At 44.1% G+C, this 18,660-nt stretch overlaps 1 protein-coding gene across 1 annotated transcript; it reads left to right on the top strand.

Moving 5' to 3' along the window:
- Positions 1-1,042: 1,042 nt before the first annotated feature.
- Positions 1,043-14,640, top strand: TADA1 (transcriptional adaptor 1). Its single transcript, XM_048496905.1, has 8 exons — positions 1,043-1,264; positions 2,885-2,976; positions 3,850-3,915; positions 6,587-6,684; positions 7,910-8,119; positions 9,703-9,854; positions 10,745-10,907; positions 13,950-14,640. The coding sequence occupies exons 1-8, from the start codon at positions 1,191-1,193 to the stop codon at positions 14,100-14,102; spliced, it is 1,008 nt and encodes a 335-aa protein (XP_048352862.1). The 5' UTR covers positions 1,043-1,190; the 3' UTR covers positions 14,103-14,640.
- Positions 14,641-18,660: the final 4,020 nt, after the last annotated feature.

Here is an 18,660-nt window from a genome sequence, read left to right as displayed (position 1 = left end):
GGTTTACCATTGCCTGCTCCCAAGGCAAGAGACCTTTGGGGTGGTTTGCCACAGCTTCCCTCCATGTCACAGCCCTGGTGTTCTTTGGAGGTCTGCCTTGCAAATACTAGCCAGGGTCAGGGCTAAGATTATGTGACTGGCCTAAAGGCATTCAGCAAGCTTCCATGGTGTGAGTGGGGATCCCAGGTAGTAGTCCCACACCTTAACCACTACACTGCGCTGGCTCTCAAAAAGAATCATACCAAATGGCAACTGAAATGCATCTGTTCCTCTCCAATGGCTATTATTATTGGAATGTGTGATATTCATCTAATTAAAGCAGAGTGTATGTACATTATTTATGTATGAATCGGTTATCTGTCACTGCTGGGAAGGAACTTTTAATTAAATAAATGCAACATAAGCACACTTCAACATGAAAGGCCCAGAAGGCCATATACCTGACTATAGTGAGAATATAACTAGTATAAAGCAAATAATTTTTGTAAAAATGACTGGATTACCGAACTCCCCGTTGAAATCTTGCAGCAAATTATCGCTACCTTGCAAAGTGGTCCCATATAGCTGTGCCATGATAAACTGGAACTTCTGGCCAATCTCTGTAACACCCGCTCCCTTCCCATTTTATACCTCTGGGCATATATCTATATCTAAATATCTATCTCTGTATATCAATATCTTTATATATATATCTATCTCTCTACCTCTCTATCAGATAGATAGATAGATAGATAGATAGATAGATAGATAGATAGATAGATAGATAGATAGATAGATAGATAGATAGATAGATAGATAGATAGATAGATAGATAGATAGATAGATAGATGACTGAAGCGCGTGGCAATGATTTCTATAAATTCAAAAGTGTTATGTGAAGGAATGCTTTATTTCTTTCGAGAAAGGCTCTTTCCTTGTCTCCCTGTTGCAACGATCTTTGTTCAGCCACCGAAAACTTCCTCCTCCAGCATTCTCCTCCTGCACACCAACGACCCTAAACGCATCACGCGAGAAAGGTACAGTAGAGGGCGAAACGCGCCGTCGCATGGTCATCCTTTCTTCCTGCGCATTCTGAAACCGGCGGCAGCCGTGAACCTAATAAAACAGTGCCAGAAAAGGTTTGCGGTTGAGGTTGACGGTATCAGCCATTAAAGTGGCGCGGGCGGGCGGCTCTGTGGGCCGCTTTCGCCATGGCGACTTACGTGAGTGAGCTGGAGGTGGCCAAGAAGAACCTGAGCGAGGCGCTGGGCGAGAATGTGAAGCAGTGAGTGACGGCCGGGTGACCCCTTCCTCGTCACCCACCCCTTGGACCGCGGGGGGCGGGGGAGGGAGAAAAAACTAGCTAGGCCTGTTGGAGCCACGGGCTCGATTTTGGCCGTGCTCCGGAACGCTGCTCTCAAAACTGACCCCTCCCCCCATCCCGATTTCCTTAGTTGGCAAAAATCGAGGCCCATCAAGACCGAAAAATGGATAGTATTAGATTTATGTGTGACTAGATCAGTGACATCAAATGAAGGACGGGTAGCATTCAGCCAGTATATACAGCATATCTATGTATATACTGTATATACTGGCTGCTAGCCTTCCTTCGTCTGATGCTATCCAGGTATCCCTCCCTCCCCAGGTGAAGGAAGAGTAGCACTCAGCCAGTATACACAGCGTGTGTGTGTGTGTGTGTGTGTGTGTGTGTGTATGTATGTATGTGTATGCATATATGTGTGTGTGTATGTATATATATGTGTGTGTGTGTGTGTGTATGTATATATATATATGTATATGTGTATATATATATGCGTGTGTGTGTGTATATATATGTACATACATACATATACATATATACACACACATATATACACACACACACACACACACACACATACATACATACATACATACATACATATACATACATACATACATACATATATATATATATATACACACATACATACATACATACACACACACACACACACACACACACACACACACCTCAAAGGTGGATGATTGGCAGACATATTGTGAAGATAGACAGGTCATGCTGCTGCTGCCTCAATTTTTGGGACTTCTAGGAGCATGCACATGCAAACCTTTGCTTAACCTTCTGCACCATATCATGTGCTCTGCTCTTTAGTGCCAGACTGTGTTCTCAGGCCCTCAGAGAGTTTAAAATGGTGGTAAGAAATGCTCCAAGTAGCAGGGGAGCCTGAGTGGTTGTGGTCGAACTGAAATCAGCCCTCTCATTGAAGTCTGGGTTCTGCCTGGTCCTGGAATAGACAATCCTTGCAGTTCAGCATACATTAAGTTGTTTATGATCTGACTGGAAATGATTAATCAGAGGTGGCAACAGATTGACAAAAGTAAAACAAATTATCAAAAGGAAATACAAGTTAAACCTTCTATGAAATACATATTAAAAATGGATAAAAGCATAAATTTACATTTGAAAATATATGTATGTTAAAAGGTTGTATCTCTTTTGAAGAATGTGCAGATACCTGTAAAAGAAACTTTGCAACTTCTTCAAGAAGTTGCCACCTCTTCAAGAATCTCAGCATCACTACTATTGAGGAAGAAAGCCATGTTAGATGCTGTTATGACCCCAGATTTGTCAGTGGATACACTGCAAAGCAGGGGGGTTCCATCTTTTTTTGTAGTTCAGGCAATCAAATAAAATATGACTGATTGATTCCAGCTGATTCGGGCCGAGATCACAGACTCTATCCTGGAGCGGAATTGACATAAAGCAGCCAAGGGCGATAGCTGATGGAAAAACATTAAACCATCCTCTCTTTATATTCTAGGAAATGACATGATAGAAAAAAAGATAGATTGTAATAGGAAGAACTTATCACTGATAGTGCACTGTTTATACCTCATACAGATACTGGGCTAATTTAAAGCTGTGGTTTAAGCAGAAGATCAGCAAAGAAGAGTTTGACCTAGAAGCACGAAGGCTCCTCACGCAAGACAATGGTACATCTCTGACTTCTTTCTTCTATATTCCATATTCCCATCAATAAATGCACGTAACTGAGATCGGGGATTGCTGTCCTGCCAGCTAAATGTTTACAGCTGCCTTATCTAAAACGATTTGGCTGCGGTAGGTCATGGAAATGGGAAAGTGCAATTATGCCATGACTAAGGAACTCTTTATGTAGTCCTCTTTCCCGGTCTTCAGAGGTTTAATTGGATTTTGCTGATATATTTTCAAGTGTATTTTTTCAGCCACTGGAAGGACTTTTTAGGAGATGAATAAGATTCTCAGGATGCTGAAATATGTGTCCAATATTTAATTCATTATCTCTGATCTGGATGGCCCAGGCCAGCCTGCTTTTGTCAAATCGTGGAGGCTAAGCAGTTTTTGCCCTGGTTAGTACTCGGATAGGAGACCACCAGTGTCACTATGCCAGTGTCACTATGCAGAGGCAGGCAATGGCAAACCATATTAGTCACTAGCTTTGAAAACTCTATGGCACAGGTGTCAAACTCGCAGCCCTCCAGATGTTATGGACTGCAGTTCCCATCATCCCCTACCATGATGGGAACTGTAGTCCATAACATCTGGAGGGCCATGAGTCTATGGGGTCACCTTAAGTCAGCTTTACACACCCATCTAATTAATTGCTTTTACATAGAATTCAGAAACCTGAACATAACTTTATTGTTTACAGCTGCATTGTTTTTGCAATTCTAACTCTAACACAAGTAATTATTACCCTTCATACTTATGTATACAGCCCATGCTATTTTGTGGTTCTGATACAAGCTCTTCCATGATTGTAAGGCTGCTTGCTACCATTAGTTTGAATTACCTCTGCTTTGTTTTCCCCTTCTTCCTCGTGGCAGTTCATTCGCATAACGATTTCCTCTTGGCTATTCTCACACGGTGCCAGATCTTGGTTTCTGCACCTGGTAAGTCAACTATAAAAATTCTCTGGACTCATGGTTCCACTGGTGTATACTTTATGAGCATTCATTCATTCATTCATTCATTCATTCATTCATTCATTCATTCATTCATTCATTCATTCATTCATTCATTCATTCATTCATTCATTCATTCATTCATTCAATTTGGTAGACCGCCCTACCCCCGAAGGGCTCAGGGCGGTTTACAGAACAATAAAACAATACATTGAATAAACTCAGTTAAAACAATAAATACGTTAAAAACATTTGCCGCAGTAATCTTCTATAGTTAAATTTATATCCTGGTTCCCCCACCCCAACCATGGGGACCCAAAGTAGCTTACAACAACAACACAGTATAGATACCCCCCCCCCCCCATGTAGCCTGAGTGAGTCAGGAATTAGTTCCTGGTTCATCCAGGTGAACTGGATGGCTAAGAGCTTGATGAAAGGCTCATGCCTCTGAACTTGCCCGAGCTTTATAAGTACCTAGGAATTTAGCTGTGAGTTCCTGAAGCCTATGCTAGAATATCTTTATCAATGTTACTTTAGTGTAGATACATGTTGTTTTGACCTCCTGAAATAAGCAGAGTTGCTTCGCTTTTCAGAACAACTTTTGCTACATCCTGGAAGCTGCTACTCTTCTAACCTTGGCAGGGATCTTGGGACTGCTGTTGAAAATCAGTGAGATCAGAGGTAGTTAGTGCCCTCGGATAGTGAATTGGGACAGATGGCAATAGAGCGGGGAGCTGCCCCTGGAATGAGCCATTTCTCATGTTCAGAGTTGAGTGTATGACTTTTATTATCAGAAAAAAGCACAGCAACCTGCCTGTTTCCTCATTTAAAGTTGTCAGAGAGTTTCCCTGTCGGCTGGTTCTGCCTCAGTTGCCAAATACAGGGGATAGTTAAGAACTGGGCTAACCAATGTCAATTTGCTTGTCAAAAGTATTTCTCTTTCAATAGAAGGTATACCCATTTTTCATGGGTATACCTTCTATTGAAAGAGAAATACTTTTGACAAGCAAATTGACATTGGTTAGCCCAGTTCTTAACCCATTTTTCATGGGTATACCTGTGGCCAGAGGTGAGATACCAGCTGTCTATAGACTGGTGACAACTGTGAACGATTTTCACCTCTCCGCACTTCTCTTCCTTTATATAAAGCTCTCTTGCATAACTCTATGTAAAATGGCATGTTTATATACTTCATGTGTGGTAATGATAGCAGGCCACCATTTGTGATTTGAAGACAAAAATACATGTGTGTCTCTTGCCACTCACATCACCCAACAACCTTTCGCTGACTTTATGTTCATGTTTTTAAGTTTATCTCTGCCGCTATGGAAGCGAGGAATTTATTTAAGGAAGTGGGACATTCCAGAACCCGCAAAGTATTCTGATATCCCTTGACAACTTCTTTTGTCATCTCTGATATTATGCCCATGGTTGTAACTGCCAAGACCCATATGATAAACGAACCTTGTTTGGGGCTGTTTAGTTCTGGCAGTCTCGCACTCGCTAAGCAAAATGTAGATAGCTCTGCCAGAGAGGAGGGTTTCTCTCTGCAGCAGCTGAAATAGAGTTTGGTTGCTGAAATCTCTTTCTGAGGTGCCACTTCCATGCTTGCTCAATCCTAGATGTTGTATGAGGGGATAAGAAAGGGCACATGTGCCTTCGGACATTGACCCACACAGGTGCAATACAACTTCCCCATGCTGATTCCCTTTGCAAATGTTGTAGATGTGGAAACACTCACAGACAACATGTCATAGCAACAGAGGCGTAGCTCCAAGGGGACAGGGGGGTGCGTGACTCACTGGGCGCTCACCCCGTGGGGGTGTGATGGGGCATTCGGGGGCGTGGTGGGGGCGGAGGATGCACCAGTGCACCGGGTGCTTTTCCCCCTTGCTACGCCTCTGCATAGCAACAGTGCAAACTGGGGGCAAGTGAATGATGTTTGCAAGGAGATGTGTTACTCCTGCATCGGGCCAGAAAAACGCTGAAGAGGCAGGGACAAGAGTGTGAAATACACACTATTTTCCTTACATGAAAGGGAGACAAATTTACTGTTGACAAAGGGCAGAATAAGACGTGGGTGCACAAATGGCCTACTTGTTTTAACATGTGTGGTTGGACAGGGCTGTGTAAGCTCTGTGCAAAAAACTTAATAACTGAGTAAATGGGGGAGGAAAAAATTGAAAGCCAAGTAACGTCTTGATGTATTGCATTGGCCTCATTTAACTTGACAAGGAGAGACTGAACAGCAAAGAGCCATGTGGACAAAGGTCAAAAGCAAAGCTAAGAAAGGGTAGCAGGAAGCAGGTTGGACATTACAGCACAGCACAAGCGCAGAATAAAAACAAATCACAATTGCTCCAATTGCCGCTCTAATTCTGAAAAATCTTGTGTCATAAGAACAGAAGAGGAGCTATTCCGCATCAGGCCAAAAGACATCTGGAATGTCCTAAAAATCTGATTCGTCAGATTGCCGGGAAGCTGCTGGCATGAAAAAAAAACCCCTGGCTTTGAATAAAGAACCTGTGGCTTAGAAATAGACTGAGGCATGCAGGGTGTTTAAGAGCTCTTTGGGTTCAGCATTATTCACATTTGTATGAATGCAGTGGTATTCTTGCTAAGTCTGAATCTGGCTGGTTTTTTCCTCTCGTCTTTCCAGAGGGTGCTGGCTCTCTGCCATGGACAGGAGGTTCTGCAACAAAACCTGGCAAGCCCAAAGGGAAGAAAAAATTTTCTTCTGCTCGACAGAAGTTTGATGTAAGTGCGTGCAATAAGAAAAACTACGTCCTTTCTCATGTGCGTTGGAACAGGAAATCGGTAAACTTAGCCCAGGGAGTGGAACATTTAACTTTTGGGGCTGGATCCATCCAGCTTATTGCTACTGATTTTATTGTATTGATTTTAATGGGGTTATTTGATTTGTTACTTCCTTGTAGTTGTAATTTATTGTTCTTTGTCTGACCCGTATACTGCTCTGAGCCCTTCAGGGGTAGAGCGGTCTATCAAATCAAATCAATCAATCAATTTTCCACTGGTGCGAAAAAGGAGCAATGTTCATTTTGACCACCCAAAAGCTTCTGCTGGAGATCTTAGGACTTCACATGGATCAAAGTCATGTGAGGTAGTGACTGGAGAAAGGAAAGAAATGTGGTGAGGTTGAGTGAAAAAACTCGCTGGATCTTACCTACGGAGTTTCATGTTCCTCCATTCTGTTGCACCGCTTACTTTCTGATTTGGTGCCAAAACAATGTGCATTTCACATCCCAGGCTGTGGTGCAGGAAGGCAAACATGACACCGTGTAATGACCTTGGGAGATGAGCTAAATTGTGGTGAACATTAAAACCGGAACTAAGCTGCCTTTCCCATCTAGGTAGGGCCCTGATTCCATCCTGGGCCCTGCCTTCTCCTCCCTTCTCTTTTGGCCTTTAGACTGGGCGCCTGTGTGTGTGTTTTTACACAACCTTGTTGTTTAATTTGTGTCTATTGTTTTAATTGCTGCTGAATTTTAATGAGTTAGATTTTATGTTATATTGATTTACTGTTCTGGAAACAGTCATGTTGTGAGCTGCCTCGAGCCCTTCGGGGATGAGGCGGCCTATAAATTTAATAAACAAACAAACAAACAAATAAATTACAGAACAAGAAAATGTGACACCAGGCTGCCACTTTTACAGCAGTCCTGTGTTTCACATCACATCACCAATTCTTTTCCATCGTCACTACTTCAAGACCGGTTCTCAAACATTCCTTGCCACGATCGACACTGTTCTTTCTGCCCTTCTTATATCGACTCACTTGAACACATCTTGCTCTTCTGCCCCAAGTACAACAGCTTTAGGCCCGACTTCTCTGCCTTAACCACGGGGTTTTTTAAAAAATCTACTTGAAGCCTTGGGGATGTGGCAGAAGATATTCTCCTTACAATGTATGACCATATCTCAGCTGGCTAGCTAACTAAAAACCATTACTTACGTTTTACAGCACCGGTTCCAGCCACAGAACCCATTATCGGGAGCCCCGCAGTTCATGGCCAAGGACCCCCAAGAAGATGATGACCTGAAGCTGTGTTCGCACACCATGATGCTTCCCACTTGGGGCCAGTTGGAGGGGAGGATGATTGTTACTGCTTATGAGCATGGCCTGGACAATGTCACCGAAGAGGCAGTGACAGTCATTGTCTGTGCCGTGGAGGTGAGATTGTTCGTGTGACTCAGACAGCGCTGCAGGCAACCACTGGGCTGGCAGTCTCTTTATGTAAAGTTGAGCAAAATAGACATCTGTGTCACAGAGGTCACGCTGTGGCTGTGTATATTATTAAAATCCAGAGATTGAGCCTCTGGCCTCCCCTCCCCCTCACAGAAACCTGGACCTCCACCCTGCCCGAGAGGAGTCCTTACCAGTAGCATTGGATGAGGGAGCAGTCAGTCGCAACTTCCAGCTGGCGGCACCAGACAGCAGGAGGACTGATTTGGAGACAGCGAGCAGCCTGGCTCCCAGTCTGCCCCAGACATGGCCCACCGGATTGATACAGAAGTGCGGGCAGGGGAGAGAGCCCCATTTAAAGGCCCAGGCCTAAAAAGGGTCTGGCTGTGGAGGGTGGAATTTAAAGACAAGGACTAAATATCTAGCTTGCTGGGGTCCAACACCAGGGCAAGCCAGCAGCTAGGCCAACATCTCAGGGTTGGAAGAAGATCCAGAACAGCCTTGTCTGCGGCCCTGTGAAGAGCCCTTGAGCACAATGGACCTGGGGCTTGTGGACCCCAAGTTGAAGGGGTGTGACAATTAATTTATTCTCCCAGGTTATAGTCAAAACAGTCTCTCTTTTTTGCAAATCTTTTCACAAACACTTTTTTGTTGTTGTTGTTGTCTTTGCAACGTAAAACTCAAGTCTGATGCAAAATTCCTGAAAACTTAATTGGCATGTGGGGGTAATAGGGATGTTTGTTGTTAAAGAAAGGAAGTTTCTAGATTGGACATAGTTACTTGCATGGTTGCAGATAGAAAAGTCTATGGGGCTTCCCTGCATACCTGGATTCCCCAGGGATTGCCTTGGTCCTTTCTGCTTTGCTTCTCCAGTATACTCTGCATGTGGAGCTTTGCTTTGCTTGATTCCGCATGGGCCAAAAACAGCAGTGTGAAAATGGTGTAAAAGGGTTTAAAACGGTGTAAAAGGGTTTATACTGTTTTCACACCGTTTTCACACTGCTGTTTTTGGCCCATGCGGAATCAGCCTCAGACTCCTAGGGGAGACCATAGGGCGGGTGTGTACCTTTGAGCATTGGGGATCTGGTTTGCAACAAGTAACAGCAAAACTCGAGACCAGCCCATATGTGAAAGAAGCAACTGTGTTTGCTCTTCAAATATCTGCCATATTCTCATTAGATGAGGAGGGTAAAGAGTCTAGTTTTTGCACAAACAGGGGAACTAAATCCATCCCTGCCTTTTTTTTCTCCTCTCTGTTTGTTTCTTCAGGTATTTTTTTCCTACTCTGGTCTCAAAGCAGGAAGCAAGCTGGGGGATGGTGCTAGGGGGTAACCACACCCTATGTCTTGTTATCTTAGACTGTTTGCCCTCTGCTTTATGCATGATCAGAACACCCCAGTAAACAAGCAAACATGGCTGCCACATTTACATTTAGTTTGGCCCTTAATGCCTGGGGGTTGGCATTTCGATGCCCAGCATATTTGTTTTTGACATTGCCTGAGAGTTTCCGCTGATAACGCTCCTACTACTCGTTTTCTCTCATGCTGAAGAGTTTGGGTTTGTCTCTGCAGAAGCATCTCAAGGATATCCTTGCGTCAGTAATATCCAGGAGAAAGGCCTACCGCCTGAAGGACGGTCACTTCAAATACGCCTTTGGCAGCAATGTCAATCCACAGCCTTTCCTGAAGAACAGTGTTGTGGCTTATAACAGTTTAATGGAATGGTAAGGAAAATTTTGAAGTACTGTAGTAACATTCAGGCCCTTAAGTACTGTAATTTTGAAGGACTATAGAAACATTCAGGCACTTCAAAAGTATAGGCAAGTCAAGTTGAGTGGTTTAGTTTGCGACAATGTTGGCATTTAAGTCTGGTGCTGCTCAGAGAAACAGTGAACACTATAAGGCCTGGTCCTTGGCCTATCTTCCAGGAATAGAGGAAAATCTGCAAGAGGGCTTTCTTTTTTTGCTGCTAGTGGTGGCAGTGGAAGTCATAACTTTAGATGAAATAATTGTTACTATAATTTCATCTTACTTCTCATTTAGCAGCTATTCATGCGGTCAGTGACCGATAACAGCTGATCTGTAACAACCAACTCCTAAAGTCAAGGTTCCAGGTTGGAAGAAGAAGAGTTGGATTTATACCCCCCCCTTTCTCTCCTGCAAGGAGACTCAAAGGGGCTTACAAACTCCTTTCCCTTCCCCCCTCACAACAAACACCCTGTGAGGTGGGTCAGGCTGAGAGAGCTCTGAAGAACTGTGACTTCCCCAAGGTCACCCAGCTGGCATGTGTTGGAATGTACAGGCTAATCAGAATCCCCAGACAAACCTCCACAGCTCAGGTGGCAGAGCAGGGAATCAAACCCGATTCGTCCAGATTAGAGGTCACCTGCTCTTAACTACTATGCTGCTGCTGCTAGACTGAGTTCAGGAAATTAGGTTGTGTAAATGAATTCTGAGATATTTTTTGTCAAGGCTTGAAATTATACATGCCTGCTTCTAGAATATGGACAAAGCCTGAATTAGCCCTTGGGGGAAAGAATCAGACTTGCATGTCTGCTTTCCAAGATGTAATGCTGGGTCATTTTTTCCCCTTTCTCTTCTCTCTTTTTTTTAGCCCGCCAACCTGCTTAGCTCCCCCTCCGGGTCAGAACCTGGCTTCCCACCCTACTCCTGATGATGCTGAGCAACAGGCTGCCCTCCTGCTAGCCTGTTCGGGGGATACTGCACCACCATCTCTCCCACCTGTGAATATGTATGACCTCTTTGAGGCATTGCAGGTATTGCTGCTATCTCACTGACCAGCTTGTTCTGGAGGAGGTGTCTTCTAGTAAAGAGCCCAGTCTGAGCAATCCCACTAGAAAGTGCTCTTCACTGTGTGCCCACACATACTTCCCTCTTGCCTGCAACCATTGACCAAGCTCCAAGTTTAATTAATTTCCTGCCACGGCTCCATAACTCCTGGAAAGCAGATCAGTGGGACCAGTGCTCTTTAACCTATTCATAAATGACCTGGAAGTAGGGGTGGGAAGCGTGGTGGCCAAGTTTGCAGATGATGCCAAATTATGTTGGGTGGTGAGAACCACAAAGGATTGCAAAGAGCTCCAAGCAGACCTTGATAAATTAGGTGAGTGGGCTAAGAAATGGCAAATGCAGTTCAAATGCAGTAGCAAAATGTAAAGTGATTCACATAGGGGCAAAAAATCCAAACTTCACATACAAGCTACAGGGGTCAGTGCTATCAGTCACAGGCCAGGAAAGGGATTTGGGCGTCTTAGTTGATAGTTCCATGGGAATGTCAACTCAATGCATGGCAGCTGTGAAAAAGGCAAACTCTATGCTGGGGATCATTAGGAAAGGAATCAAGAATAAAACTGCAAAGATTGTGGTGTGACCGCACTTGGAGTACTGTGTTCAGTTCTAGTCGCCACAAAAAGGATATTGAAGAGATAGAAAAGGTGCAGAGAAGGGCAACAAGGATGATTGAGGGACTGTAGCACCTTCCTTATGAGGAGAGGCTGCAGTGTTTGGGACTCTTTAGTTTGGAGAGGAGACGTCTGAGGGGGGATAGGATTGAAGCCTATAAAATTATGCATGGGGTAGAAAATGTTGACAGAGAGAAATTTTTCTCTCTTTCTCACAATACTAGAACCAGGGGGCATCCATTGAAAATGCTGGGGGGAAGAATTAGGACTAATAAAAGGAAACACTTCTTCACGCAGCGTGTGATTGGTGTTTGGAATATGCTGCCACAGGAGGTGGTGATGGCCAAGCACTAAACCTGGATAGTTTTGTGTAAAGGGGCTTGAAATAGATTCCATGGAGGAGAAGTCGATTTATGGCTACAAATCTTGATCCTCTTTGATCTGAGATTGCAAATGCCTTAACAGTCCAGGTGCTCGGGAGCAACAGCTGCAGAAGGCCATTGCTTTCACATCCTGCATGTGAGCTCCCAATGGCACCTGGTGGGCCACTGCGAGTAGCAGAGAGCTGGACTAGATGGACTCTGGTCTGATCCAGCTGGCTTGTTCTTATGTTCTTATCCTTCTTCCACTCGTTCACTCCAGCTCTTATGGTGCAGAGAAGGGCAACGAGGATGATTGAGGGACTGGAGCACCTTCCTTATGAGGAGAGGCTGCAGTGTTTGGGACTCTTTAGTTTGGAGAGGAGACGTCTGAGGGGGGATATGATTGAAGTCTATAATTTTTACAAATTAATCTGCTATTTCTTTCTGATTTCTGAGTGAGGATTGGGTTGCCTTGTGGCTTGTGCAGTGGTTGTGAAGCTAAATACCCTGTAAGGAGTTAAAATCTGACTTGTGCAATTGGATGCGTCCAACGTTGTGTGCCCTTCAGCATACAGGGTCTTGTGTGGCACTGATCTTCTCTTTTTTATACAAGGATAAAAGAATGTGGTACCTTGACTCTGTCTAGGTTATGCTTGACAGGTGTGGAGGGATGCCAGGAAGCATGATATGGTCCCTGAAGCCCTACTGTGACTGGGTAGAGGAGGAGATGGGGCGCTGGGGAGCAGTATCACCTGGGCAGCCTCACTGTTGCAAGGAGCATACCTGGCCCTATTTTGAGGCCCCGTCGTAAAAAAATCTTTTTGAGAGTAAGAGTGAAGTTCTCCAGTTTTAATCCAGAAAAAGGATGGAGAATAAGATGTTGAAAATGTGGTAAAAACTATCCTGTTACATGCTAAGCATGATAAAAATAAAATAACATTGCCAGGGGCTGATAAATTTGCGCATACAACCCCATCTCTCATTAGCTGTGCCCTCAGTGTCTCCCTACTACACCATTCCTGATGCAAGTTATCTTTGTCAGCCACCTCTCTAGTTGCCTATCCCCTTCTTTCCTGTCTCTGTGCTGGGTGGAGTATGACAAGACACCCACATCCAGCTAGAAGGGAGCAGGAGAAGGCTCCTGAGCAGGTGAGCCAGGACATGCCTCTTCAGAGCAACAGTGAGCATCAGTCCAGGTTACTCCAGTGACCAGGAGTTTGCTACCTATATGCCATTCAGCATAATAAAAGAAGTGCGGTCTGCATTCCCTGGTTGAAGTGAAAGGATCCTGTTTCCACTGTGGAAAATAGTGCCGATTCTCTTTTGGCCTGAGAGAATCCTCTTTGAGCTTCACTTCCATCAAAACCATTAATTGTCTGTAGTATCTGCTATTTGAACTTTGAAAGAAGATAATTTAAATTGCCCTTGATGGCTTTTAGCAAGACTTGCCTATTTGTAAAGTCGCGCCACCATTTTGTTTCCTGCAGCAGGAACAGGAAACAGAACGGCAGGTGTAACTTTACAAACTTTACAAAGTCTTGCTAAAAGCCATCTGGGGCAATTTAAATGATTTTTTTAAAAGTTCCATGTTTGATACTGTAGGCAACAATGGTTTTGACGAAAGTGGCACTTAAATACTATTCTTTAAGGTTAAAAGAGAATCAAAAGGGATGGGGAAAGGGCAGGCCCTAGAACCCGATGGAGCATTGCTCCATAGCAACGGTCCCGTAAGATGTGGCTGTTCAATATACACATCTCCTTGGATCTTTATTCTGAACAGAGTATAGGCAGGGGGGCATTGTCTTGGTTGCCTAGGCAGCTAGAATGGCCCCCCCTTCACTCATTGCCCCTCCTTCTCAGTCCTGACACTGCTTCTTACAAAGTTTTATCACCCTCTGGCACCATAGAAGATTGTGAATCATAAGAAGCAAAGAATTAAGTTGGGAGATACTGATTTTGGTTGGAAAATTGGGGGAGGTTTTAAGCCACCAATTTGTCACTGATCAGATTTCCTCCATGTGCGTGTGACCTGTAGATCTACCGAGAAGTGATCCCTGCTCACACCATTTACGCTCTCAACATTGAAAGGATCATCATGAAGCTCTGGCACCCAAACCACGAAGAGCTGCAGCAGGACAAAATCCACCGGCAGCGCTTGGCGGCAAAAGAAGGGCTCTTGATGTGCTGAGGTCCACAGCAGCATTTCCTAGGCCTGCCTCGTCAGGCATCTGGACTTTGCGTAGCTGGGCCAGCATTTCCCAGTGGAAACGTGGACATCTTTCCAATGGAAATATGACTCGAGATGCAGGAGGATGTTGTGTTTGCCGTCGGAAACCATGTCACAAAAAAACTGCAGTAACGATGCCTCGTCTTCCTCAAGGATGATACTGCTTCGTCGGTGCATTAACCTTTAACCAAACGGAATGCAAATCATTCTGAAAAAGCTTGGGCCGTGTCAAGTAGCGGAACGAGTTGGGAAGTGTGACATCCTGTGTTGTTGCTTTGTTTCTGTTGCTGTTGGACAGACGTGGAGGATTGTGGTCAGCAAGCAGCCAGTTCTGGCAGTTCAAGGTGCCCTGCCCAGTTGCCGTTTTTGAACCGCAGCCCTAGGCTGCCTTGCCAGTAAACCTGTGTTCAGCAAAGTTGGTTTTTCTGTGTTATGGATGTATGATACATGGGCAAAAGCCGTGACAATAAAACTCAGTTCTGAGGCAGTTTTTATAAAAGGGAATACTTGTCTTTTTTTAAGCTTTGTCATTAGATTTTTGGCATATCAAAACTTAGCTTGAAAAATCTGCATTGCATTTTATTGCACTGTTCATGTGCAACTATGAAGGACCGTACCTCAAGGAAGCAGTTCCTATTTGAAGGATGTCTAAAGGCCAAAGTGTATTTAGGATTGCAGCCATCGTTTATTTCCTGAGCAAGACATCCTTTGGGCCAAGCCACACTTTATGTTGTCCACAGGGTTGCCACGGGGACTTTCAGTCATAGGTGCAAGTTCCCTGTAGGAACTCCATTTAGGATTGCTGTAGAGGCCTGATTCCGGTTGGGACCATGGTATGGAGGGAGGTAGTGTTCATGCCTCCTCCCACATGATTATCCTGATGCTAGATGATACGGGGGAATGCTTTATTTGCTCTGTTGCTGAGGGGAAGCGCTACACGTACACTTCGTGTGCATAGAACTCACTGACAAGGCAAATAGTGCCTTCGGCTCTGTTTTGGATCAGGAAAACCAGCACAGGGGAAGGCAGGAGCCCTTCCATCCTGTAGTAGTCCTGATCAGAATCAGGCCCCTGCAGCGATTCCTGAGGGGAACTTGCTTCTGTCCTGTGGCTACAACTGGTAAGCCTGAGGAAGCTGAATTGTGTAGTTTTGCCCTAATTCTTTCTTACTCAAGAGATAAACTTGGGTTTCAGTCCTAAATATGTATTTCTAGTTCCTTTCTAGGCAGTGAATTCCACTGTCGAACAGCCCTGATGGTCATTAGGAAGAATTTCCTGACCATCAGGGCTGTTCGACAGTGGAATTCACTGCCTTGGAAAGTTGTGGAGTCTCCTCCTTTGGAGATTTTTAAACAGAGGCTGGATGAACATATGTTGGGAGTGCTTTGATTATGTGTTCCTGCATTGCAGGGGGTTGGACTTGACGGCCCTAGGGGTCTCTTCCAACTCTATTATTCACTTATATTCTTTCTCCTCAGTGGAGACCTAAAGTTCTCTTCTCCTTCATATTATTTTCACAACAACCCTGTGAGGTAGGTTAGCCTGGGAATGTGTGACTGGCCCAGGGGCAAAGTGGGAGTTTGAACCTGGGTCTCCTGGGTCCTAGTCCAACCTTCTTAACTGCTACACCAGACTTGAAATACTCTTTCTTGGGATTAAGCCCCATCGAATAAAATGGGATTTACTTCTAAGAATTGTTGCTAAGCTCTTCCCTGCAAGAGCTTATTAGGAAGATTAATCATGATAAAGGCATTGATTGCTCTCTTGCCAAATGCTCATTTATTTCATTGGGGACTTAGTGGTTTTTTTAATCTTTTGATGCAGCCTTTAAAAAAAGACAAAAACTCTGTACAATGTACATAGGAGGGTGTGGATGTGTCAGTGTGGTTTAACACACACAAAAAATGGAAGATGACAAAAGGTAGTCAGTTTGCAAATCTGGAGGCAGAACATGCAGGCATGTCTGGGACACTGACAGATTGCCAGGGCAGTCTCCTAAGCAACAGCTGGATTTTTCATTATAAGGAGGCTGAAAAGCACCCCAAATTGTTAGTGTTAGTTCAACAGAAGATCAACCCATCTACAGGCACATAGGAGTATTTTGTCTGCACATAATTTGAAATTGAAACCTTTAATGGCATTTTAAAAAATATATAATATGCAATAGGCTTGAAGAATATAACATTAAGATAATTAAATAAAACAATCTTTTTTTTAAAAAAAGAAGGGATTAAAAGTTCTGTTTGGCGAAAAATCGGGATCATGTGATGACGACACACGGAAATCTGGCCGTGGGTTCCAGTATTGAGACAGAGTTGCTATCTAACAAAAACAGAGTTTGGGCAGCACCCGCAATGCTGTCTAGGCCAGAGAAAAGGGGTTCGAGTAAGTTTTTCCGCACAGAGTCGTAAAAAGGGCAGTGGTGAAGGACATGGTGGACTGCAAGTTCTATCAGTGGTTGAAATATGATTCTCTCTGCTGAATCTTCTGGTCTGCTCATAATTTACAATGTCATCTTTCACCCCTACCCCAGTTCACATACCAGCACTAGTGAGTGTATTTCCTGCAGCATCAGTTGAGGTCAGCTGGATAGTTTTGGGGACAGGGATTTCCTGAAGGTTCTCCTCTGAAGAATGGAGGGACCTACTTGGGCAATGTGGGGAAAGGCAGTCCCTAAGGGTATGTGGGCCCAAGACCACTCACAGCCTTAAAGGTCAATACCAATATCTTAAAAGCTAAGCAGGGTTTACCCTGGTTAGCATTTGGATAGGAGACCACCGAGGAATCCAGGATCACTTTGCAGAGGCAAGCAATGGCAAACCATCTCTGAACATCTCTTGCCTTCAAAACCCAATTGGGTCATCACTGTTAGTCCCTTAAAACATTTTTAAGCTGTTTTTATCACTGTTGTCCTGAGCCCCTAGGGGGGAGGGCGGTCTAGAAATTCAATAAATAAATAAATAAGTGGACCCCCCCCCCAATAATGAGTGCCTGTTTTTCATAAACACCTCTATCTAAGTTCACAGTTATTTTAAAAAATGCTCATAGCATTTCATAAAGTGTGTTTCAATCAAAATTATCTTCATTAAACCAAAAATACTTTTAGCCATATCAAATATTTCATACATTCCGGGGCACAAATTGTGCTGGGAATAGGGTGCTACTGTTGTCTGCTTATGAGCTCTAAAGGATGAGGCCCAAACTCAAATATGAGACTTTCTGCATGCAAAGTAAATACTCTTGACACCGAGTCCTGGCTACACACGACTGGGGTTAGTGCCGTCCATTGGACAGCTTCCGAGGCTGAATCACAGAGCTGGTGAAGTGGGTGACGGCTGTGTGTTTGTTTCTGCCTTGGGATCTTGCGCTTGAATTTACGCAAAAGCATCAGCGAATAACATAGGAATTCAAAATAGTGTTCGTTATGGATGGTTGCTGTCCTACATTTGCATGCTTGGTTTATTCAGATTAAAATACACATTAAGGGAAAGAAAAATTACGGGAGATTCCATTGGAATGATGTGGCGTCTAACATTTTAAAACTGAATAAAGTGAATAAAAATAGAAAACTGGAGTGTTGAAAAGAAAGCACGTGAAAGGCCATGCTGAGCAAGACGTGGAACAGAGGCCGTGACGATTCTCACGCCTTCTCCCTCACAGGCAGCCTTGGCATAAAGTTTGTTGCTTCAAGGCTTCTCTGAAGCATGCTGTATACTATCATTTCTTATCTCACCCTTCCTGTAAGGATCTCAGAACAGTAGATATTGGTTTTCCCTCCCCCAGTTTATTTTTTTACAACAACCCTGTGATATCAGCCAGGAGAGTGACTAACCAGGATCACCCAGTAAGCATCATGATAGGACTGGCATTCTTAATTTAAGTTCCCCAGTCTTGCTCTGACCACTGCACCACACATACCGAGCACAAGGGAACATAAAAGAGGTAGCTGACAGGCATATGTGAGGGTGGATGCTGGTTGTTATGAACAAATATCCCTCAAAAGCAGCATTTTGGGGAGATCGGTGGGCTTTGATGAAGTTACATTTGGCTAACGGATGCACCTTTTGGTAGCCAATGTAATTGCTATGATCAAGTCTAATGTTATATTAATAATTATCACTATTACAGCATGACCTCTGATACCTATTTCCCCATCTGTGTCTGGATGTACTCAAGGCAGGTACCCCTATTTCCCCACCAACATCTGCATCAAGTACTTAAAACGATGTTGGTTGCAACCGGTCTGGGAGGATCCTGCTAATTTTACCCACAGAAGCCATAAAGGACAGAACTAACCTGAAGTTGATAACCCTGCCCATGTGATCCTGGGTCCATTCTGAAATTCGGTTTGCCCATGTCAGTGAGGGGATGAGTCAACAGTAGCTAACTTGTACAAAACACAGACAAAAAAAACAACCTCCTGAGTGCAGGAAGGCTTCATCAGTCTCTTCAGGAGGTCTCTGCCTGTCTGGCTATTGCTCAACCACTCTGAAATACTGTGTTGGATGTGATTGGCCAA

This window comes from Sphaerodactylus townsendi, linkage group LG05 (genome assembly GCF_021028975.2).
Source record: "Sphaerodactylus townsendi isolate TG3544 linkage group LG05, MPM_Stown_v2.3, whole genome shotgun sequence".
Classification (NCBI taxonomy): Eukaryota; Metazoa; Chordata; class Lepidosauria; order Squamata; family Sphaerodactylidae; genus Sphaerodactylus; species Sphaerodactylus townsendi.
The sequence above is the reverse complement of the archived record's forward strand: the minus strand, read 5'-3'. Positions and strand labels throughout refer to the sequence as shown.